The 16,085-nt window shown below is 46.5% G+C and overlaps 2 protein-coding genes across 10 annotated transcripts in view; one reads left to right on the plus strand and one right to left on the minus strand.

The window, feature by feature from the left end:
- Window positions 1-16,085, minus strand: part of LOC142078030 (hemoglobin subunit epsilon) — a 150,576-nt gene that overhangs the window by 17,719 nt on the left and 116,772 nt on the right. The gene's annotated exons all lie outside the window — the stretch shown is intronic.
- The window catches only part of RRM1 (ribonucleotide reductase catalytic subunit M1), a 43,232-nt gene continuing 31,375 nt past the window's right edge, over window positions 4,229-16,085 (plus strand). For 3 of the 9 annotated variants that reach the window (XM_075140499.1, XM_075140501.1, XM_075140500.1), the window contains exons 1-12: window positions 4,253-4,592; window positions 5,975-6,063; window positions 7,817-7,994; window positions 8,486-8,586; window positions 9,222-9,281; window positions 10,620-10,659; window positions 11,615-11,777; window positions 12,361-12,502; window positions 13,147-13,230; window positions 13,885-14,046; window positions 14,647-14,726; window positions 15,191-15,392. In XM_075140499.1, the coding sequence (XP_074996600.1) occupies window positions 4,574-4,592; window positions 5,975-6,063; window positions 7,817-7,994; window positions 8,486-8,586; window positions 9,222-9,281; window positions 10,620-10,659; window positions 11,615-11,777; window positions 12,361-12,502; window positions 13,147-13,230; window positions 13,885-14,046; window positions 14,647-14,726; window positions 15,191-15,392 (1,320 nt within the window). In that variant the 5' untranslated portion in view covers window positions 4,253-4,573. Of the gene's footprint in view, window positions 4,593-5,974; window positions 6,064-7,816; window positions 7,995-8,485; window positions 8,587-9,221; window positions 9,282-10,619; window positions 10,660-11,614; window positions 11,778-12,360; window positions 12,503-13,146; window positions 13,231-13,884; window positions 14,047-14,646; window positions 14,727-15,190; window positions 15,393-16,085 lie in introns of all 9 variants that reach the window. The other 6 variants (XM_075140498.1, XM_075140506.1, XM_075140504.1 and 3 more) reach the window with 4 other exon arrangements.

Here is a 16,085-nt window from a genome sequence, read left to right on the forward strand (position 1 = left end):
GTTAATTTTCTTCATAGTAGCTAGTATGGGGCTATGTTTTGGATTTGTGCTGAAAACAGTGTTGATAACACAGGGATGTTTCATTACTGCTGAGCAGTACTCACACAGAGTCAAGGCCTTTTCTGCTCCTCACTCCACCCCACCAGCGAGCAGGCTGGGGGTGCACAAGGAGCTGGGAGGAGTTGGGACAGCTGACCCCAACTGACCAAAGGGATATTCCATACTATATGACGTCATGCTCAGCATATAGAGCTGGGGGAAGAAGAAGGAAGGGGGAACGTTCGGAGTGGTGGCTTTTGTCTTCCCAAATAACCATTATGCGTGATGGAGCCCTGCTTTCCTGGAGATGGGTGAACACCTGCCTGCCGGTGGGAAGTGGTGAATTAATTCCTTGTTTTGCTTTGCTTGCGCACGCGGCTTTTGCTTTACCTGTTAAACTGTCTTTATCTCAGCCCATGAGTTTTCTCACTTTTACCCTTCCAATTCTCTCCCCCAAACCACTGGGGGGGAGTGAGCGAGCGGCTGCGTGGGGCTGACTTGCTGGCTACGGTTAAACCACAACACCTGATCCTCTGCTGCCCACCAGCTTCTCTCTGGCTCTCAGCATTACGAGCATTTTTTTCATGGCTGATGCACTGGCCCTGCCTCTCTCTGGCCATTGCCATCACACTGCATCTGGAGCCCACTGTTTCTAACCTCTGAATGGAGCAGGTTCGTTGGAAGAAGGAAATACCCCTTGAACCAGGACTATCCCCCACCACTGCAGCAGGGAGAGTGGAGAAAGGGACAGATTTCAAATACAGATTCAGCAGAATCAACTCTTTTCAACCAAGAACACTTTTGCAGGATGGGAATGGATCGTGAATTGTCCAGTGATCCACTAAGCTGGTGACCCCCTCTGAAAGACTGTACAAAGTCTTGTGGGGTGACTGCAATCGAATCTGTCAGGAGCTTTTTAGGAAGCTCATCATGGGAGGAAACCAAAGGAAGAAAGAGTCATTCTGCTTGGTGACTGTGGTCGCCTTCTCACGCCATCTGCCAGAGTGCTACTGTACTGCTGGGGCAGCGCAAAGTCCTAGACCTTGCAAGTGAGACAATCAAAATCAAGCAGTCTCTTCAAATAAACAGCATTTCTACAGATGTTTCTAGATCAAGGAATTAACTGTAATTCCACCCGAAAGAGGGAAATGGAAGAGGTATTTTTAACTTGGGTAATTTTGGTGGTCTTGTTTATGATAGAGCTTTGCACACTGTTAGCACAGGGCAACTGAGGAACCAGTAATCAGAGTTGGGGAATTAGATAGTATGCTATGACGCACAAAACAACCAGGAGGCGGAGGATTAGACTCTTTCATCTGTATCTTCTCCTCAAGAACTGGATCCCGTAAGAAACCCCCAAGATACCTAAGATACTCACAACTTCCACTGTAGCCTAGGGGCCCCCAGAGCCAGAGTCACAGAGCAGCCTAGGCCTTTGTCCCTGGCAGGATTAAGATAGCTCTGTGCAGCTCAGTCTATGACTCAAGGCCTCCACCTCATTCTCATGGCTTCCCCTGCTTTGGCCAGAAATGTTCCTCAAGCCGGACAGTTCTCCACTTGCACCAGGAGTGCTGCCAGCTGGGCAGCACTGTCAAGACCTTCAGGATGAGTCTTCTCAGGGCCCAGGCCAGTAGGTGACCTACAAGCACACAGCACAAGCAGCAGGACTGGGAAAAGCAGGAGATCTTAATCAGGAGAACCGGAGAGAGCCTCCTTCCTGAGGACACTTGCAGCCTGCCAGGGACAGTGCTCCCTGGGTGATGGGGAGCACAAGTGTGAATCGCCTCCAAAGGGAAGTCGTGAACGCAAGACTTGCCCAGCTTTACCAGCTACGTAGTCAGATACATAACCATCAGCATCATCAATGGCTGCTTTGGAAGAGAGTTCTGTTCCCTCCTGAAAGGGAGGTTGGACCTTTTGATCCAGAGGAAGGGTCAGCATCAGGACATCACATAGCACGTCAGCTCTGGAGTGAGATAAGATGCAAATCTCTGCAGTTTTCTGGTCGTCCAGCATCCTGGGCTCCCTGCAGAACATGGCAGGGCAGTGGACTCACATGCAGGCTCCCAGTTCCCTTCATACTAGGTAAGACAGGAGCGCGTGGGCAAGAGGTGGGAGCCACACTTTCCTTGGTATGTCTGTCCCCTTGATCCATGGCAGGATCAGATCCTTTGTTTTGTGGCTTCACATTGTGTGAATATAAGGTACTGAAGCAATACTGATTCGGTTTTAAGTGCTGGCCCAGCTCAGCGCTTGTTTCCTAGCTGGGAAAAGCTCAGTGCCCTTGTGCAGCTGAGGTGCCGGCTGCAGGTGCCAGTGCTCTGACAGTTTGAATGAAGCAGCCTGTTCAAAGGAAATTTCACCGTGGAAATCAGCAAAGGAGTAACAACAGGAACCTGTTAGCACAGACGCTCCACTCCAGCCACAGCTCTCTCAGAGCTGGGTGGAGGTAAAGTATTGCGCAGCCTCAGGAAGTTTGTTTTTCGTTGCTACATTTCCTTCCAAAACTCACCTCTCTAAAGAGTTGGGTATATCTTGGTCATTCTGATCTCCCCACAGTCATGGTGGAGCGGAGGAGGCTGGTTTTCCTCTGCAGTAGTTTAACGCACGACATATAGTCACATCCTCGTAAAATGAAACAACTGCTCCACCTACTACAGTTTTTTCAAAAAAGAGTGAATAAAGACAAAGTAGAAGAACTTGATGGCAAAGAGCCATGAGCACAGCTCAGGGTTCAAACGGATCAAAATGCCATGCTTTTTCCTTCTGTAGGCCTTTTTCCAATAAAATAGAGAAACAACCCCAATTTATTCCCATTTCCTGATCAGTTCCAAAAATTTCCTGTGTCACATTTTTGAGACGAGAGGTCTTTGAGCTGCCAGTCTCTGTGCGGTGCTCTTGCTTGGCTTGCTCAAGCTGAGCGGGATCCGGCTGACTTGGGCACCTTCTAAGCAAACCTTAGTGCTGAGGAATCGGTAATTGCCATTTTTGCTGAGTCTGAATGGAATCAACACTCTCATGTGGGAAGTGACAGTGGTCCGTTCAGAAGAAATAAACAACTGAATCTCCAGCCACTTCGTGCCACCAAAGCCCCTGGGATCTTTTTCTGAGACTCACAGTACTGGCCTCAGCCGAAGGGTAACTTGCGCGTTGGATGATTATACTCTCACGGTTCAAAACCTGAAGTTTCCGTTGTGGTGCTGTCTTCGCCTCAGCTTCCCGTTTCCCACTCGTGGAGATGAGGCCGCTGGCGTTAAGCTGCTCAGCATTGTCCCCTGCGGGTGGGTGTGCTTCTCAGGGGGAAGCGGCACTTCACAGGCTCTGTGCAGAAAAGGAAGATGCTGTAAACGATAAACGCAAGATATTATCTCGCCATTTCAGACTCACAAGTGCCACAGCTTCTGGTCGGCTGCTGGTTTCCAAGACATTCAGAGCAGAGGAACTGCTGACGTTTTGGGTTGGATTGGGTTGGATCGGGTTGGATTATGCGCATAGACCTCAGCGGTGCTTTGGGTGACGCTGCCCGTGAGCCCTGCCTGGACTCCCAACATTTCCCCTGCCTCTGCGAGGAACAAGCGCGGCAGGAGGAGATGGTGGTTGCCCACGGGGGCAGGGAGGGGGCTCACCCTCCTGAAGCACAGCGGGAGGGTGCCCCCTCATCGACATCGTCCTGATGTTTTAAGGGCGGTCATGGGCTTTTCTGAGATCCCAAAAGGTCTCTGTGGCGGGATGCATGCCCTTCGTGTCACCCTCGGCTGGAGCACCCGGCTGACGATGGCAGCCCAGCGTCCCCCGGTCCTGGCCTTCAGATCCCTCCAGGGGCTCTGTGTCCCCTGGGGGCCTTTCTCTTCCCGGGGTGCCAGCTCCCCTCCTGTCCCCAGCCCTCACAGGAGAGCCTAGGCTGAGCACCATGCTGGTGCACAGGCCACCATGCCCCTACAGGCCTCTGCCCCAGGGAGTGGCATTCTGTGTGGGGTATGGGCAGAAAGGGAGCCGCGGGACCGCCTCTCGTTTGGAGGATCGTATTAAACATCACGTCTGGGCCTTGCCTTCGTATAATTGTAATTGCCGTTGTTATTGTTACACTGCTTCTCGCAGGACGAGGGCGTTTTGGCCCTTCGCGGGCTCCGTACGTCGCGCTCTCGCGCCGGCGTGACCCGCCCTTTCCCGTCTCGCCGCCTCCTTCCACAGGGAGGCGGGCTGTCGACCGCCATCTTGGAAGCGGGCAAGCGGCGTGGTCTTCCCTGGCGCGGTGGTGTTTCCCGGGAGGAGAGGGGGAGAGGCGGGGATGGAGGAAGGGACGAGTCTCCGCTAACGGTGAAAGGCAGCGCTGAAGTCGTGGTGGTGGGGGAAGCGGGCAAAGAAGGAGGCGGTGCCCGGAGGCAAGATGTCGCCCGCACCCTCAGCCGGCGGGGTGGAGCGCTACGGCGGCGCAGCGGGGTCAGTGCAGTTGGCGGGAGCGGGAAGCGCTTAGACCGCCGTCGGCGCTGAGGAGCCGTTGAGAGACCCGCGCGCCGGGACGCCGACCGCCGCCATGCACGTCGTCAAGCGGGGTGAGGGAGGGCCCGCCGCCGCGGGGGGGCACCGGCCGGGCACGGGGGCTTCCCTCGGCACCGAGGGGAGGGGATGGGATCCCGTCTCTCCTCTGCGGGGGGTCCCCTCTCATGGCACCGAGTGTGGGGGGATGGGGTCACTCCCTCTGCTTTGGTGGTGGTGGGGGTCCCTCTCATGGCACCTGGTGTGAGGGGACGGGATCCCCTCTGCTTTGGGGGGTCCCTCTCATGGCACCTGGTGTGGGGGGACGGGACCCCCTCTGCTTTGGGGGGTCCCTCTCATGGCACCTGGTGTGAGGGGACGGGATCCCCTCTGCTTTGGGGGGTCCCTCTCATGGCACCTGGTGTGAGCGGACGGGACCCCCTCTGCTTTGGGGGGTCCCTCTCATGGCACCTGGTGTGAGGGGACGGGATCCCCTCTGCTTTGGGGGGTCCCTCTCATGGCACCTGGTGTGAGGGGACGGGACCCCCTCTGCTTTGGGGGATCCCTCTCATGGCACCTGGTGTGGGGGGACGGGACCCCCTCTGCTTTGGGGGGTCCCTCTCATGGCACCTGGTGTGAGCGGACGGGACCCCCTCTGCTTTGGGGGGTCCCTCTCATGGCACCTGGTGAGAGTGGACGGGACCTCCTCTGCCTTGCGGGGGGTCCCTCTCATGGCACCTAAAGTGGGCAGATGGGGACCACCCTTCTGTTTTGGGGGCGTCCCTCATGGCACCAAGTGTGGAAGAATGGGATCTCCTCTGCTTTGGGGCAGCTTGCATGGCACCGAGTGTGAGGGGATAGCACCCCGTCTGCACTGGGGCAGACCCCAGACATCAAGAGTGAGGGATGAGACCCCTCAGTTTGCTTTGGGAGACCCCCCCACCATGACAATGAGCTTCGTGCTTGGTCCCCACACCTTTGATAAAGGAGAGTGCTCGACCAGAGGAGGGATCCCCAGCCTTTGGGGGACAGGGGGGCTGGGGCGGCCCTCAGCTGGGTTCCCCACCTCTGCAGCGGTGGTCCTGAGAATTGGGTTTATGCAAAGTTTTAGGTGTAGTGGGGTGGGAGTTTCTTGGTCCTGTAGCGGGTACTCGTGCCCCTCTTGAAGTGGGATGAGCTCCCTGTTTTTCTTCGCTATACTGAGACCCGCGTCTCTGAGTGAGAGATCCCGTGTATAGTAGATCATCTGCAGCCAGAACATGCTGGGGTGGAGGGATAGCCTCTCTTCTCCGTGGGCCTGAACAGAGAAACCGAACAGATTGTCCTTGGTGATTCCCATCCCAAGTTCCCCCAAAAGAGGGTGGGCTCCTTGTATGAGGTGCTGGGTAGGAGGATCCTGTGCTTAACTGGTTCTTTACTGTAATGGGAGGTGTTGTGATAGTAACCTCTTCTCCAACAGATGGACGCCAAGAGCGTGTCATGTTCGACAAGATCACGTCGCGCATCCAGAAGCTCTGCTATGGGCTCAACGCTGACTTTGTCGATCCTGTGAGTCTGTCCTTTTCCCTGCTGCCCTGTTCTCTGCCCCTTGAGGTGATCTCTGCTAAAAGCCCACAGCGGTGAGCAGGTGTTACCCAGTTATTCTCTTTGGCAAAAGCCAAGCACGGCAGCCTGTGCAGGAACTCTTGGCAAATGCGTTCACACACAATGTGTTTCTTCTAATTGTTTGTGTTCTGAGGTTTTTTGCTTCACCGATACAGAGTCTGAGACTGTGGTGGGGGAATATTGGTTTACCTATTGTAAATTGCTTTTACCTCAAACGTTACTGAAGCAATTGAGCTTCCTGTGCTTAAAAAGTTGTTTATTGCTCCAATTCACATATTTTGGTTTTGGTAGATTGCTCTCAATTTCAATCTGCAAAACTTGAGCAGTACTGTATGGAAAGTAGCTCTTGATCCTCTCCTAATAAAACAGTTCTGTGTGACAGAACCCCCCTGTCATTATAATATCCCTACTTTGTTTTTTCGAGCTGTGTAGGATTTTGAGTGCATGTTGATGCCACTCATGTAAGCTTCTCTTTCCAAAGCCTGTGCAGAGGATGATTCCCTCGTGGATCCATTGGTCTCTCTGAGATTTTTATGCAGATGTGCAGACCCCGTCTGTTCATTTAGAGCTGCCAACTTAGGCTCTTCCCATCTCCAAGATCCGATGATCTGTTTTCATGTCTTAAATTGCATCTGTGAAATATTTGGCATTCATTCTGTACCAAAAGGTAGTGCTCTTCAGCCATAGATAGAGAGCAGGAGGAGGAGCGTTAGTGAAACACAAAGTATACTGACTTGATCTCGATGACATAGGGAGTTGATGATGACGACACAAGCAAGATTCCTAGTCCTCCTGACTCTTAACACCCCTCTCTTAATAATGAAGCTAATCTTATATGAAGCACTGCATTCTTGCTTATTCTGCAGTAGTGTCTGACATCTCTCGTCTTGGAATTGAGTTTCTTTTTGGACTTGGATCTTCTTATGCAAGATGCTTCACAAGCCAATACTAAAAACCCCTCACCTAATGTGCTTACTTTCAGAGAGTAAGGTTTGAAAATTACACGTCCGGGTTTTGTGAGGCTGTTGGAACTTCAAATGTATTTGGCAGTTACCACGTTAGATCAGACCTCTCTTCTTCAGTGTGAATATGCTCGGTCTTGTAGTGATCAGTGCTAAATGCTTGAGAGAAAAGCAGAAAATACTTTAGAGATGGTAGATACAAAAGTCTTTTCCCATGAAAGGTCCCAGCTGGCAGATGAAGATTAGGTTAAGCCATGAAGCAAAAGCCATTGTATGCCTCCCAGGGTTGGGGTTTTTTTGCTCTTGTCATGAAATTATTTTAAGTGTAGCACTTCCATGTCTCATCAGGCATTTATAAAGTCAAGCTTCATTTGGAGTTTCAAAACTTCCAAGCAAGTACTGTTTTAATCTGACTTTTGTCCCTATGAACTTTGCTGCTACTCTAGCCTTTAGGAAAGTGTCTGCAGAGAAGAAACTGTTAATGATTCCGGATTGACAGTTTCTGCTTTCTTCACTCTTTCCTCGCTCTCCCTTCTGCCCCAGTATTACTTTAAAATTTTAGGAGTCAGTACTTCACCAAGAGGGTTTGGTGTTTTAATTTGCTTTTCTATTCAAAGAGGGTGAACGGTACTGCTTACAGTAAAGCATATCTTACGTTTTAAGTGGTTGAAACATCAGGAATTTTTTTTTTCCCCAAGAACAAGTAGCTAATCTCCAGAATTTTCCCTTTTCAGGCCCAGATCACTATGAAAGTGATTCAGGGGCTGTACAGTGGTGTCACGACGGTGGAACTGGATACGCTGGCTGCTGAAACGGCTGCAACCCTGACCACCAAACACCCTGACTACGCTATCCTGGCAGCAAGGATTGCAGTGTCCAATTTGCACAAAGAAACTAAGAAGGTGTTCAGTGGTAAGTCTCTCTGGGGACACTTGGATAGCAATTAGTCAGAAAGGATGTAGGAGTTTCAGAGGATATAAATATGGAAATCTCTTTCTTAAGCAGAAGTTACTAAGTACCCAGGCTAACTAAAAATGCCATGGAGATGAAAACCATGAGTTTTAGGCACGTCACAAGGAAAATTAAATTGCCTGTTCTGTGAAAAGTATCTGTATAAATAGATTGATGAAGAATGTAACTGATTGAAATTAGGTTGCACCCACTTTCTTTGCCATTTATTATGTGTTATAAACTCTATAAAAAAAACATTGTGAACGAAGTGCATTTTTAAGGTTAGCGGATTAGTAATAGTACTGAGCAGGTAGAAGAAAAGTTTTGTAGAGCTGGAGGGGGTTATTTTAGAGGATGGGTGGTCCTGCCTGTTAAATCCTTGAAAACAAATGACAGATGATGCATATATAGGTCTGTGGATGTCCTTCTTTTTAAATACCTTTCTGTTGTAGATGTGATGGATGATCTGTACAACTACATAAACCCTCATAATGGGAAGCACTCACCAATGATCTCCAAAGAAACTCTAGACATAGTTTTGGCCAACAAAGATGTACGTAACTTTTTTTTCGCTTCTAAGTTTTAAAAATTCAGTGAACTAGTTCAGATAATTTATTTTTCTTATTTTTAAGCAAGCCATGTTTGTTTCAGGACAAAAAGTCAATGCAGGTGATAACTGCTCTGTTCTGGAGAGTTTAAAGGAAAGGATGTAGGAATTTCCTTCATGTAAGGATGTTTCTGTAGCAGAATCTATTTTCTTGAATGCCCTCGTAGCCATGATCAGCCCAACTAATTAATTTGAGAAAAAGTACTTTTTGATGTAGCAATCTGTTTTGTGTGCGCGGAAGGGAGAGATGAGGTTTGGTTTCTGATTTCAAATTGTTCCAGGTCTGTGTTCTTATGGGGAAGTCACGTCCGTGTTTTGATTCTATCTTGTGTTTCTTAGTGTCTAGTTAGACTTCAGTAAAATGTAGCCAACAATTGTGCATTGGAAAAAATTGTTAAAACTGTGCATTTGTTGTTTCAAGCTAAGTGCTCTTCCCTACTTTATTCCTCTGATCTAATATCTGTTTCACTAGACCTTTGAGGCCAGAAATGCCAAACAGTGATAGCATTGTTATACCTTAATGTGAGGCACAAAAAAGCTGATTGTAAATATAAATTTTTCTCTGTATTATTTCCTCTCAGCGCCTGAATTCTGCCATTATCTACGACAGAGACTTCTCCTACAACTATTTTGGTTTTAAGGTAAAAAGCACATTACTCATGATATTGAAGGCTGCTGTTTTGATATTGTTCTGGAGCTGAGTATTTTGGGAAGGATGGGAGTACTTGCAGAATCATCTAGATTTGGGCAAGGAGGGCACTGGAGTAGGTGACACATTAGTGGGTTTGTAAAAAGCAAAGAGTACCTGCACAAAGCAGTTGCCTAACTGGATGAATCATGTACTTTCTTCTTGGCTTCGTTGTGTAGCCTTCGCTGCTATAATATTTTAACTGTTGGGCTCTAACTGTTTCGCAGCAGGTAGCACTGAGTGTTGTTGAAAGCTTCCCAGCTTGTACCATTCCTCAAGGAAATAATCTGTTTCTTACAAAAGGGGATTTTTGGTTTTCCCCATTGTTTTGTGTAACAGTTGTTTCCAGTGTGTCATCCCACGCATTTGTCGTCTTCCATGCTGCTGGAACATCTCCCCCACAACCAGTCCAGGCTACTGTGCCCCCACCATCTGCTCCTCCTACCCCCCTCATAACAAGCTGTTCTTTGCTGAATTGTTTTAGGGCATGATGCAGTGGGCTCTCCGGAGGGTTAGCTGGAGAGCATTTGGCTTTTCCATAACACTGGGTACTTCAGATAGTTCAGTGAATCTCTGTAAGAACTGGGGTCTTTGCCTAGAGTTTCCATCCACGCAGCCGATATGGTGCCTTCTGGTTTGCGGGAAGTCGTTTGCAATGAGGAAACAACTAGCGTGTGTAAAGAGCAGAGCAGCTGTGGGAACAGCATAGGCAAGGATGGAAACAGGGGACCTTGAAGGGTTGTGTCTGTTTCTGTATGTATATAGATATGCGATTCCTGACATACCCTCCTGTAATTGCTGCTGTAATCCCTTAGGCACAAGCTTGAAAGGCATCTGCTCGAGTTGTAGGCTTACCATATTTGTCATTTTGTGTGTTCAACACCCAGCGCTGCAGATTGTGATACAGGTTGTCTGGAAAGTGTTATCGTAGTATATCGTAGCACTGCAAGGAGGGGTGGGGTTGTGGAGAACAAGCACTCCCTTGTCTTCTAGCCTTAATTCACTGTGGCTTGAGAGGTCGTGTTGAACCTTGCGGCTGCATGCTTCACCACCACTCCATAAGTCAAAACATAGAGTCCTTAGTTTTGGAATCGTACAGTGGACTTCCATGTTTTTTTAGTCATTAGTTACCTAATATCCTATGCCATTAACAAGGGGAGGAGTGGAGTGCAGGGTTGGTGCAAGCCTGGGATAAGGAGCATGAAGATGCTTGAGTTTGGAGTTAATAGGATTGGTTTTTTTTAAACTGAAATCGCATGTCTACTAAAAAGCATTCTCTCTTTTTTTAAAGACTCTAGAACGCTCCTACTTGCTGAAAATCAACTCAAAAGGTAAGAACTGTCTGTATCAGCTTAAAGTATTATTTAAAAGTCAAGACCAAGGCTCAGAGCAGGGGTTGAGGAGGCAAATAGGCTACCTCATAGCTTTCCATAAAGTATTCCAGTGAAAGCATTGAGTACTGGTTTAAAAAAATTGCAGCATGTTTTTCATAAGTGTTCTCTGGGCATGTGCAAATTCTTTTCTTAGGGTAAGAATCTAGCATGTATGGTGGCAGTGGTATGCCTGTGTGAAAAACAGTTGATTGTTAAAGAGCAGCACTGTGACAAGTTTACTTGGGTGTTCCAAATACTGGCAGTGTGACCTGGACAACTGTGCTCTACCTGTCTGTTTTAAGGACCATAGTGCTTTGAAAACAGCATGTTATCTAGGACTTATAAGATGAAGTAGTTCCTGTCCAGCTGATAACTTGTTCCATAGTGCTAAGCACTTTTTAATAAATTTAAGTTGAAAGAGCTACTGTGCTGTCAGTGCCAGGTATTGCAGGCTCTTAGCATGAAAATCCTAGGACACCAGAGGGGCGAGACGTTAATTGTAATGTAATAAACCTAGAGAGCAGTTGATGCTGGATTGGATATTTGATTGGATTTTAACTGTTAATATAAGTGGGGTTTTTTTTCCCCATGAGAACAGTTGAGCATTGGAGCAGGTTGTTGAGAGGGGTTATGCAGTCCCCTTCCTTGAGTTTCTCAAAACCTGACTGGTTGAAGTCCTGAGCAAACTGGTCCGATTCTCTTAGCTGACTCTTCTTTGAGCAGGAGATTGGACTAGAGGCCTCCTGAGACTCCTTCCAACCTGAATTATTCTGTGATTCTGTGAAAACTATGGCTCTCAAGTGGCCCATTGCACGTTGTTTGTAGCTTATTGCTATGACCTCCACATCTGTCTGTACTAATCGTAAATATCATACTGACGTTGTTTTTTCCCCCCTTTGGTTTTTGTGTCTAGTTGCTGAGCGTCCTCAACATATGTTGATGAGGGTATCGGTGGGGATCCACAAAAATGACATTGATGCTGCAATTGAAACTTACAATCTTCTGTCTGAAAGGTGGTTTACCCATGCCTCCCCCACGTTATTCAATGCGGGCACCAACCGGCCTCAGCTTTCCAGGTACCTTTGGCTTTCAAGTTTGCTTAATGCATAACTGGACGAAGATAAAGTTTTGGAGATCGGATCTGTTCAAATGAGATGCTTTCACAACTTCTAAAAATAGTAGCTGTGTTTCTGTGATTGTTTTATGAAGTTTTGAGAAGCTGCTGTCAAATTTAACTTGATCTTTAGTGTGGTCTTCGGGGAAGAATACACAGGTGTCTATAAGCTTCTAAAGCTAATGGAAATGTTTACATGGCTATATTTTATTTAAAAGTTACTTATATGCATAGTCTTCTGTAGATTGCAAAATGAATCCTGGTAATTGTTTTCTAAAATATGCTAAAAGTAGCAAGCATAGTTGATAAGATTTTAAAAATGTTTTGCTTTGCTGACACAGGTATCAATAATACAACTATTGCTCATGATGTTTTCTAAAACTGTCCTTTATTCCACTTTGCAGCCTATGGTTTTGCTTCATTTATTTGCTTTGCATAGCATGTTAAAGGTTCACGTTTACCCTTGTTTTTCTGCAGCCCTGGTGAAATACTTCTTGACTTTTTTGTTTTAATCTTTGTATGCTAAAGCTATCTGTTTTCATTAGTTGCTTCCTGCTGTGCATGAAGGATGACAGCATTGAGGGAATCTATGACACTCTCAAGCAGTGTGCACTGATCTCAAAGTCTGCTGGTGGGATTGGCCTTGCTGTGAGCTGTATCCGAGCCACAGGCAGCTATATTGCTGGGGTAAGTGTGCAGGTCGTCTTCCCAGCAGAGGTTAACCTTCTGGTTTCAGGAAATGTCTATATTTCAGTTGCCAAATCAATGCTGCTTCTACCGAGTCAGTTTAACACAGCAGTCGGTCTAGCTCAATAATTCTTCCCTTTTCAGTATTCTCTAAGGCAAAAAGGTTGGTTTTCCTTGGTGTTTTGGCTTCCTAATATAAGTCCTTCCAAAAAGAGGATCTTATTCCACTGTTTTGTCAGACAATCCCAAGTTATTTATGTATTAGCAACCTACGAATATGCTCAGAGACTCGTGCATTAGCCCTTTTTCTTTTTGTATGTCTGACTGCTCAAGATCATCTGTGGATGTGTGTTTGGTTTTTTTGTCACGGGTATGTAACCCCTGTCATCCTTTAGATTACAAAATGTAGAGGAAAGAAGTTAGGAGGTACATTTTATTAACTCTGGGACCAGTAGCTGATACATACATTTTTGTCTTTAAAAACAAGGCGGGGGGAAGGGGCTACCAAATAACTGTTTGGGGCGGTCAGTTCCTAGCTTTCAGCCTAAGAATTCTGCAGGCTGCTGAAAGACATACAGAAAATGTAGGCCCATCTCTTCAGGCAGTTGCTTTTCAGTATTGATGGTTTTCCTGTGCCTCTGCAGACAAATGGAAATTCCAACGGGCTTGTTCCAATGCTGAGAGTCTATAACAACACCGCCCGTTACGTGGATCAAGGTGGAAACAAGGTACTGGCTTTCCATTAAATTAGGGTCAGGGAGGGAGCCTCAGGTCAGAAGGAAAGGTTCCACACCTGTGAAAGATTGACCCACTAACATCAGTGAGCTGATGAAGTGGTTGTAGGTGACACGTAATTAAAATAGGGCATTTTCTCCCCTCCTTGTTGATATTCTGGTGTTCCCCTTTCGCTATGCATTTTATCATGCAGGTATATCTTTTGGTATATGTCTGCTGCATGATATGCACGTGTTAGATTAGCCTCTTGCACTGGTTATTAGTCACTCCTTGAATGCCCTGTAGTGAATTAAGGTATAAGACTGTAGAAAGCTTCTTGATCTGTATCCTTTGTCTTCACATAGTCCAGAGGTCAATGGAGGCATGACATAATAAGTAAATCTAAGATTTGTCAAGCTCCTGTTTACACAGAGGAAATATATTTTTGGTGCTAAATCATTTTTATTGAGAATCTGGAACTGGTAACATGGCCTAGTTCCAATAAGTGAGAGCAACAGTAACACAAAAAAGCATATTGAAATTGCCTTAATGAGACTATAAAACTAAGCTCCAGTTAGTTTAGGGTTTTGTGTGCACTCAGGAGCAGTGCAGGAGATTTTATTTTCAAGGGCAATTTTTTCTGATTTTGACTATGTTTTATGTATCAGAGACCCGGGGCTTTTGCCATCTACCTGGAGCCATGGCATTTGGACATCTTTGAGTTTCTTGACTTAAAGAAGAACACTGGAAAGGAAGAGCAGCGAGCCAGAGACCTTTTCTTTGCCCTCTGGATTCCTGATCTCTTCATGAAGCGAGTTGAAACCAACCAGGTCAGAAGCTGGATTGGTGCAGAATAGGTCTGTTAATGGAGAAACAGGTGATCAGCCCTGGGTCGGAGTTCACGAAGGGTTGCAGAGCTGTCTTCCTAGCAGCAAAGGAACCTCCTGAAACAGCTGCTGCCCTTTATTTGAGAACTAGGCTGTGCAGGTAGAGAATGGAGTTGGAGAACTCCAGTGGGATACTTCGCTTCAGTGCTTAATCTTGCAGCCCGTGACTTATGTACTGATATGTACTATTATGCTAAATTTTTACTCTGGAGTTTCCTTAAAGCATCAAAATCTTCTCAGTAAATTGATCTTCATGTGACTGCTTGTATTTGCTTTAAAATGGGCTATAGCTTGAGAACCAGTCATTTCAAGACTAAGAATGCAGTTTGGTCATAAATGTTCGTATAATTAATTTTTAAATAAATCTGACTAGTCTGATAAACATCTTCCCCATGTCTGCTGGCAGAGTTGGTTCCTAGTTTTTTAGGAAGGGAAGTGTAGTTGGCATGTTCTTGTTTACAGCAGGATCTGCTGATGAAGTTGAATGCCTTTAATTAACAGGGTGCCTAAAGATTTTTCTCTGAATATTTTTCCCTCTTACAGGACTGGTCCTTAATGTGTCCAAACGAGTGTCCTGGCCTAGATGAGGTTTGGGGAGAGGAATTTGAGAAACTATATGAAAGGTAAGAAAAGTTAATAGATTTTTAAGCAGTGGTCGTCCATTTACAGAACTGCCCTTGTGTGGTATCTGGGAGCCAAAGCACAGGTTTGTGGTGTTGGCTCATAAATGGTCAGTGAGTTCCATTATCAGACTGATAAAAGGACAAAGACAGGGAATGTCTACTTACTGTTTGCTTCAAACTGTGACCTGCTCAAGATAGAACTATGTATGAATGATTGTTTTAGCTTGTTAGAGGGAAATTCTGAAGCGATCCTGCTTAAAGCAGTCGATGGCTTTGTTTTGAGCGAGTTGTATAGGATGTTGTAGTGAAAGATTTCTATTTCCTTTAAACAAGGACAACTCTCAGTTCGCACAGTTCAGAAGTGAATGGGGTCTTGCCTGCCTGATGTTGTGCTAAAAATGATTGTTTTCACTGCTATTTTTGGAGAGCCTGGGAATTATTAAGCAACGTGTGCCCTGTTGCAGTTACGAGAAGCAAGGCCGTGTCCGCAGAGTGGTGAAGGCCCAGCAGCTCTGGTACGCTATCATTGAATCTCAGACAGAGACCGGCACACCGTACATGCTGTACAAAGACTCTTGCAACCGGAAGAGCAATCAGCAGAACTTGGGGACCATCAAATGCAGCAATCTGTGTACAGAAATAGTGGAGTATACTAGCAAAGACGAGGTAGGTGGAGAACAACAACTTGTTGCATTTAGGAAAGCTGTGACTGCTCCTGTTGCAGCTTTCTAGAATATGTCTGGCTGTTGGTTGGGGAAGGGAACAGGTAGCTAAGAAAATTCTGGGGATGTTTTCACTCGAGTACTTACAGCTCTTGCACTGACTCTGTGTTGGGTTTCCCATGGAGGATGTGGTATAAAACAAGATACCCATCAAAGTGAACCTCTGAAAGCTTGAGGGAGAAGTGAGCTCTTTGGCTTGCTGGTAGCTGATGTAAGCATCTCTTCAGCTAATGATTCAGTAAAACCATACCTCTCTTACCCCAAGACTTACGTTTCAGTATCAATTCCCCCTGAGTTCCCTGTATACTATCCTAACCTTGGTGCTCTACGGATGTGCTATGTTTGGACTACAGCATTGCTAGCAAAGGCGAAGGAGGGACATAGAAATGAGTTAGTGCTAATATAGCATGGGGAATTTCTAGTGCAGTAAAGCTCTTGAGGCTGTTGTTACTGAAAGTATCAGTTTCTACTGCCTGAGCCATTAGTTGTTCTTTAGCTCGTGCTCTTTGGCATATTCATAAAATCCTGAGTAGTCTAGAAGAGATGGAGAGCCATCTTACTGCCTGCACTGCCCAAGAAATTTTAGCTTACTTGTTTCAAGTTGGAAATTATTAGTGTTAAAAATTGTTCCAAAAAA

The sequence above is a fragment of the Calonectris borealis genome, chromosome 1, assembly GCF_964195595.1.
Source record: "Calonectris borealis chromosome 1, bCalBor7.hap1.2, whole genome shotgun sequence".
In the NCBI taxonomy this organism is placed as follows: Eukaryota; Metazoa; Chordata; class Aves; order Procellariiformes; family Procellariidae; genus Calonectris; species Calonectris borealis.